General features: G+C 36.7%; 1 protein-coding gene across 1 annotated transcript in view; it reads right to left on the bottom strand.

The window, feature by feature from the left end:
* Positions 1-6556: 6556 nt before the first annotated feature.
* The window catches only part of LOC107091059 (phospholipid-transporting ATPase ID-like), a 19247-nt gene continuing 17562 nt past the window's right edge, over positions 6557-8241 (bottom strand). Inside the window, exons 26-28 of the mRNA XM_015384783.1 lie at positions 7808-7946; positions 7210-7340; positions 6557-7118 (exon numbers count right to left, since the gene is read on the bottom strand). Of these exons, the coding sequence (XP_015240269.1) occupies positions 6849-7118; positions 7210-7340; positions 7808-7946 (540 nt within the window). The 3' untranslated portion in view covers positions 6557-6848. The remainder of the gene's footprint in view (positions 7119-7209; positions 7341-7807; positions 7947-8241) is intronic.

The following is an 8241-nucleotide window of genomic DNA, read 5'->3' as shown; positions in this document are numbered from 1 at the left end:
ATTTAATAGGAAGAAACCTCGAGCAGAACCAGGGTCAGTATGAATGGCCCTCGGCCAACCAAGGCCAGATAGGCTTCAAGGAGTTAACTAGCTCCTCAGGTAGCCCCCGTCCAGGAAAGACACAGATGAACTCGGAGCTAGTTTCCCATGTCAAAGGATAAGAGCACATACAGTTAATCACAGCTGCAGAAACAGGAATATACTGAAAATAAAAGCCCACGTTCTGTAAACAATCCAGAATGGGGTCACAGTCAAACAGGAGCAGACCACATGAGGGTACTATGAAAAGAAAAAAGAGAAAATAGTTATGTGTGGTACTAACAAATACTACAGAATAGGAAAATAAGATATGGAGTAAACCAGAATGATGAAAAATGGTCCCTATGTCCTCCAGCAGCGTAATCATATAGCAGCAGAAATGTAGAACACAGCCCAGGGTAACTATTTTGGATGCGGTATGAGAAAGTCAGTGATTACTTTTCTTTTTTTTAATCTACATTTATAGTTGCTGCGTTTTTAAGCACACCGGTGCTTTTAAAAAAGTAAAATAAAGAAATTAGTTTTTGTCATATCAGAAATTGAGTCACAGAATGATTAAACATAGAAAGAAATGCATTAAGCCCTAATATCTTGTAGTTTTATGACCATCATTAAAGGTGTAGTGGAGGATGTTCTTTTTCCGAGTGGATCATCAAAATAAGTGGTTCTCCTAATTGCCAATCGTTCTGGTGATATGTTTATGTAAGCCGGTTTTACATGTTGTCCCCATTTTTCTTTTGAAAAGTAAGCTTGCATGAGTGATGCAAACAGCGTGCATGAGGAGAAATGGGCTCATGCATGCTCTCTCACACATTTAATAAGGGTTCCCTTTCGGGAGCGGCTACAGGGTTGTGCATGTGCATTTTTTTTTTTTTTTTTAAGTGGAGAGTGTGTGCTTTTTTTTCAAATTCATGAAAATCCTCCACTATATGAAACTTTATTGATTTTTTATTTTTTTATTTTATTTACTTTATTGATCTCACACTGGAGAAATTTACCTCTGCATTTAACCCATCCCCTTGGGGAGCAGTGGGTTGCCATTGTGCGGTGCCCGGGGAGTAGAGTGTGATTAAGGGTCTTGCTCAGGGACCCAAAGTAGCAGTCTGTGGGGTGGTGCTTGAACCCAGGACGTCTGGATCCCAAGTGCAATGCCCTAACTACTACTGTAGNAAATGCATTAAGCCCTAATATCTTGTAGTTTTATGACCATCATTAAAGGTGTAGTGGAGGATGTTCTTTTTCCGAGTGGATCATCAAAATAAGTGATTCTCATAATTGCCAATTGTTCTGGTGATATGTTTATGTAAGCCGGTTTTACATGTTGTCCCCATTTTTCTTTAGAAAAGTAAGCTTGCATGAGGAGAAATGGGCTCATGCATGCTCTCTCACACATTTAATAAGGGTTCCCTTTCGGGAGCGGCTACAGGGTTGTCCATGTGCATTTTTTTTTTTTTTTTTAAGTGGAGAGTGTGTGCTTTTTTTCAAATTCATGAAAATCCTCCACTATATGAAACTTTATTGATTTTTTATTTTTATTTTATTTACTTTATTGATCTCACACTGGAGAAATTTACCTCTGCATTTAACCCATCCCCTTGGGGAGCAGTGGACTGCCATTGTGCGGTGCCCGGGGAGTAGAGTGTGATTAAGGGTCTTGCTCAGGGACCCAAAGTAGCAATCTGTTGGGGTGGTGCTTGAACCCAGGACATCTGGATCCCAAGTGCAATGCCCTAACTACTACTGTAGGTCACCATCCCCCCCCTTATAGCTTTAGCAGATAATGAAAACCCAATATGTAGTGCCTTAGAAATTTTAATTATGTGACATGTTTTTTTTTTTTCCTTTTTATGTGTACATTTTATATAAATTTCATAATCAATCATGGAGACTGAGGATTTGATAGATGTTGAATTCACCTCCTCTTTTGACTGCTCATTTACGTTCTGTGGTGCTGTTCAGGCTCTCTGTTTGACTTAAGTTCTCTTTTATGTGATATCTCTAAGTTACCCTAACTTTCCAGAAGCACCACTGGGAACTTAATACAGTTTTAATTTCTGGTAGTAAGGGATATCTAGCCTAGGCTAGTATTACCTTAGCCCTGCTATGGGTTCTTTCTCTGTCTCCCTTTCTAAATCTCCATTTTCTCTTTACTGCTCTCTGTGTCAAATTTTCAGTTATTCCTCTGCCTCCTTTAGTGAAACTGACATGTATCATAAAAGTATGTTTGTAGGGTGTCAGAGTTAGAGTCCCAGGTTCGGGGTGTTTCCATTAGTTAACAGCCCAGAGCTTCAAAACCAGGTACTCAGCTATAAAGTGGTCCTCCAACAGTTTCAGAGCATCCAGGAAACTGAGTGACGATACGCAGAAAGCGTAGTCGTAGATCTCTGCCCACTGGTCACCATCAGTATGTCCACATTTCTAACTGGTTTTCCTCACCTATTCAGCCACTGGGAAGCTTTGATCTGGCAGTTGCATTCCCACTTCAACATCAAGTTCAACATCACTGCTTATTGCCACCCATCATCACTTATATAGGTGAAGATGAGAGAGAGAAGGCTAGTGATTTGTCTGAGCAAAATATGATTAAAATGTAGTATGAATTTATTTTTGTAATTAAACTGAGTGTTAATTAATAATATAAACTATTCTTATTCTATGTTTATAGAGTTTGCCTTTATTAAAGTAAATCAATAGAAACATTTTTAAAAAGTTGAACATAAACCTTTTAGAGAGTCCAATATTGGTGCTCCCTCTGAGCAGCTCAATGTTAACGTAAAGCTTTTGCTCACGTCAGTCCAGCTTAGACTGCCATGTGAGAAATTCTCTTTCTCTTGAATATGAGACCGCTGTCTCTTCTTACACTCAGTAAAAACCAGGCTGCTGCTTTTCTCTCGATCTTTGACCTGGACGGATTGTGCAAATACAACCACAGAGAATCTCTGTGTTTGTGAGTGGCTGAGTTCCACTGGACTTCACTCTGACATTGCAGTCTATTCCCTCAAAATATTAACATTTTAATTTTTCTTCTATATCCCCAGCTTTTTACCCATCATACCTGCTGTCTAAGATCATTAGAATATAAGCTTCATAAAAAATATTTTTTTAAGTCTTAAATTAATAATAAAACCTTAAGATTGGTATTTTTCTAATATGTTGTACAATAGTTTGTGTGAAAAAAATGGATAAGATCCCCACTATAATGCATGTCATAGTTAGGGTAGAACCACACATGGAGGCTATTAATACAACATGCCAGTGCTCATTCCATTTTCATACTGTGGGATCACACTGTGACCTTCACTGGAGACAGTCAAGCCTGCTCACAGTGCCCCATGACCATATGGTAAAGAGCACTGACTGTGGTTTAACCATAAAGGGATTTGTTTCATGTATTTCCTAAAAATTATAATTTATTTGTTTTTCGTTATTTGAATCAGTGTTTTTCTTATCAGATAGCGTATAACGTTGGAGTTGGTGTCTTTTGTTTGCCAAAGAAAACATTGCTGTGTTGCTCCATTATGCCTGTCGGCATAGCGTCAGAGAGTGTGATCTACACCATCTGCTCTTGTGAGGCGGAGAGCAAAATGAAAGCTCTTTTGGATGTGTGCCATAACGGGACAGCTTCCACCAGTGAGGTCATCACTTACTGCCTTAGAGGACACTGCAGTTGTGGCTGAATGCAGTTATGAACAGCTCTACAAATGTACAGTGCAGTATGGATATGTGGGAGGGAAGAGAGAGAGAGAGAGAGAGGAGTGAGTGGGTGATGACAAAAAGCAGTGAACAAGGCTTGTAGTTGCATGCAGTATAAATAAATCATAGCAGAGCTTTGTGTATGGATTGATTTAACCGATTTGTTCAGCTCCTGAATTAGTCAGTCTACCGCATTGAAAAAACTACAGTTGGGTTTGTATTTAAAAAAAAAAAACAACTTTGTAAGTATGCTTTAGGAAGAACCTAACTGCTTTAGGTATAAGGAAGAAGAATCTTTGCTGTTCCTATGTTTAGGTAGAACCTTAAGCTTTGGTAGAAAATCCATTTTCATGATCCAGGACTAAACGGCTGTTTGGATTTACAGTTGGATTAAATATAGCTCTGTACAAGACTTAGACTTAGACAACTTTATTGTCATGTTGTATACACAGTGTATAGAAAACAAAAAGTCAAACCATTTAAATTGTAAAAACAAAGAGTAGTCATAAAATAATAAAAAATGTAAGATAGATCAATTAAAAAGTGTCATCTGCTGTCTGTCAGAGTTGTTCTTTTACTTGGCCTTAAACATGGCCTCATATAGATATCAAAGTTTTAAAAATGATTAAAAAATAATGCAATACTGCCCTCTGTCTGTGCCCTAGAAACACAGTCAGTGTTCTAGCATTGCAATTTCCTCAACAGGATTTAATTAGAAGAACAAGCAAAATGCGACAAAAGATGTATAATTTTTTTTTTTTAAAGGTTAAAAACCTGGCCCTGCAATACTGTTACCTTGAACTGAACAGATAACTTCTAAATACCTGAGATTCCAGCTCCTACTTCCTGTTCCTAGCTCCTTTATCTTTAACTTTTACAGGGTAAACTGTAAGCACACTATTCAGGTTAGAAAAATAACTCCAGTCAATCATGGTAAATTTGCCTTAGCCTTTTGGAAGTCATCACACTACAGACAAACACATGAATGATGCTTTCATGTGTTTTTTCATCCATGTTCTAACTTTACAGCCTTGCAGAAAGAACTACAATTAAAAAGGTTATAGAAATGTAGGCTGATGCTCTCAATTATAAAGCATATTGCTTCCTCTGTCTAGCTCAGTTTTTACTGCCAGAGCTATTCAAATAGCATTATTGGTTAGTGCTGATGCACTTCTACTGTTGTTTAAGTGTCCCTAATGTATTCAGAAGGAGCCTTTAGAATCTTTGGATAATATAAAGATTAGGGTGATGGCTACAACTACGGTAGGAGGCCGTATAACAAAGATAGTTTGTCTAAATAACGTTGGAGGTAGAAAAAAGCAGGTCAGTAATAAGGGTTTAATTGATGTAATGTTGACAGCCAAATATTTTAAAAGTTTTTCTTTGAATCAGGTTTAAACCTTTTACCCTCACTTACTATTTCTTGAGAGATGCATGTCGCATGTGATATTAAACATTATTTAAATCTTAATAAGGGAGAATTATGAATGGCCTTTAATAGGACCTTTGAAATGCCACATGCTTTTTATTTGTTGTGGGTTGTCTTTTGTAGCTGTTTTTTACATTAAAATTTTAAAAGTATGACAGTCACAAATATTTAGCCTGTATTACACATAATACCCTTAAATGGTGTCTATTGCAACCCGCTGTCTGATGATGTTACCTGAAAAAGAATACGTGGATGTTTTTGTTTAATCTGAGTATACTGTAGGTGCAGCCGCAGAGGTTTGTTAGATATTGTTTAAACAGCTTCCTGATAATCAGATATCCAAGTATAATCTTGAGATATTGATTTGTAACCCAACCCTTTTTAAACTCCTGCAAAACTGGAAGAAGTACGGTACAAATGCAACTTTACCAATACATGTCAAACCACCTAAACTGTCAGACCCAACAAGCAGAATATTCATGTGAAAAGCTGTGAAGGAAACTGTGGCAACTGTATAGGAGCGCCAGAGATTTACAGTTTATGTAAGAGACTGCATTAGCAAGGTATATATTTATTAAAAAACGCAAGAATAAAGCCTTTATTGGACAAAAGGTGATATGAGTCTAATTCACAGTTTGCATGACTCATGAAGCAACAGCAGACTTGTGGAAAAAGTTGCAAACATCAGATACACCAAACCTGGGTATTTTAGTGTGCCTGCAAGAATCTATAAGTTGGAAGGAACAAACACTCCACAATATGCCCAAAACACCTTTAATTCTTTGTCGTTTCCTAGAGGGGCACGGACCCTGCACAATGTAATGCAGATACCCCTTTTCAGCAGGGACAGATGAGATTATCAGCACTGATGAGATGGAGAATGGAGTTAAATAAAGAGTAATTTGAAGCAAGGAAAGAAGTTATCATTATATCAGGGCAGAAAACATTAAAAAGTCTGCTCTGCGATGTAATGATTTAGTATAAAGCACATACATTATTAAGGACCAGTCAAAGTTTGGACATGCATCCAGCTGAAGATCTATCACTTGATTTGAAAATTACTATTTGCAAATTATCTGTATCCAAACTATCAAAGCTTAAGAATTTTTGCAAATAAGAATATGAAGACGTTTCATTATTTAGAATCTGATGGAGACCAACCCTACAAGTATTTCAACCTTAATCGCATTAATGCTATTAACAGTGGGGGTAGAATAGAAAGGCATGCTACAATCTGAACATATAAATACTCAATAAACACACCAAATGTAAAATGGTTTAAGGCATTATTTTTACAGTCAAAAATAATTAATTGAAATTCATATTAGGACTTCTGAATTTTCTGACTTTTTTCTAAGATAAATCAAATAATCATAGAATAGTTGTATCTAAATTAATATGAGACAGAAAAGAGTTTTCTTTAAACTGTTAAGTTTAAATAAAATGTTTGTAGTCATACACAATGCATAAAATTTGGTTTAATCAGTTAAGCAAATCAAACAAAAGCTTACCAGTCATGCTTTAGGTTTTTACAATGACATCATTCAATGTAGAAAAAAACGAACAAATATGCCAAAATTTTTTGTTTTAGCGGCCAAGTCATCAATCATTATCTTGTACATCCAGTGTCAGTTTTGTAAAGTATCAATTCAGGTCCTGCAAGGTTTCAGTTCTACATAAATATACCCTAACTCTTGGAGCTTTGTGACTCGTGCAGCTCCTCTGCTATTGGACGGAAAACCTGTGGCAGATTCCTAGCCAGGGGTCCGTCCGGTTGGACAGAAAAGGCAAGTCGACTTTTAATCGGTCGCTTAAATAGGAATCTTTCTGAAGTAACCAAAGCACCATAGCCCTGAGAATGGGAGAAGGCGTAGCCTGAACGCCGGGTGCTGACACGCCTCACTGGACGGCGAGGAGGAGGTGCTGGCAGTGTGTCCTTTTGCATTTTATATCTCACCTGTAGAAAAATGAAAATGATTGGGAATTTAAGTAGAACACATTAAGCCCTACTCCTAATGGACTTATTTGTCTGGGGTGTTTTTTCTTACCCTGTCGTTGATAGTGGGGCGAATCTGCATCAGTATGAAGCGCAGAGCCACCACAGGTAGGACACAGAGCAGGGAAGTCAGGAACATGGTCAACCAGGCATTTGGCTGATTCAATGAATTCCTAGCTGTTCCTATATTTAACACAAGGAAAAAAATCATGTAAAAACTTCATGGATGTTTGTGCACAACCTTACAATAAAGGATTTGGAAGCAGTATACTAAAACTCAGGGTAGCAACAATTTGAAATAATACAAATTTCGATAATTGGATAATTAAAGGTATGTGTGTGAGTGAGTGGAATATTTGACATTCCATAATCTACCTGTTTTAAACTAAAAGTTAAATGTTTGCTAACTGGTTAATGGTTAACCTAACTTTTTAAAGAAGAGAAATTCATAATTGGAGCTTAGTTATTCAGAAAAACAGACCCACTAGAAATGTGTTTGTTTATTTTTAAACTGCTGGCTCTTTTTTAACTTGAAGACATTCATTTCTCATGCGTAATAATATCATAAAACAAAAAAATATTTGACAGATTCTTGAGTTTTCTATCTTTTATACAAACAAATGCACCAACAGCATACTGAATCTACTCACCAATAAAGGGGAAAATGGAGGTGAAGATCAGAAACATGCCGTTGCTGTACATGGTGAAGGTGATTGCAAAGTAAGCAGCCAGACTACCCCACACAAAGAAATGGTTTACTGTTGTCCAGTAATAGGTGTCAAGGCACAGCTGAAACATATAATTTAGAGTTGTTAACAGCTTGTATATAGATACTGCAGTTCTAATGTAAAATTGTTTGGAATTTCTAGTTTTGTTTTATTTGACTGTCATTGCCAAAGGATTTTGGGTTTGGAATCTTGTTCAGCAAACATTATGGCATTAGAAAAAGAAAAACATGGACTACCTGACAAACCTCAGGGAGTATTAACAAATACTGAGGCCCAGGGACATTAAGTTTACTGATATATATATATATATATATATATATATATATATATATATATATATATATATATATATATAT

This window comes from Cyprinodon variegatus, unplaced genomic scaffold (genome assembly GCF_000732505.1).
Source record: "Cyprinodon variegatus isolate N-32 unplaced genomic scaffold, C_variegatus-1.0 Scaffold323, whole genome shotgun sequence".
Classification (NCBI taxonomy): domain Eukaryota; kingdom Metazoa; phylum Chordata; class Actinopteri; order Cyprinodontiformes; family Cyprinodontidae; genus Cyprinodon; species Cyprinodon variegatus.
Note: the sequence above shows the minus strand (reverse complement) of the source record. Positions and strands in the feature narration are given on the sequence as shown.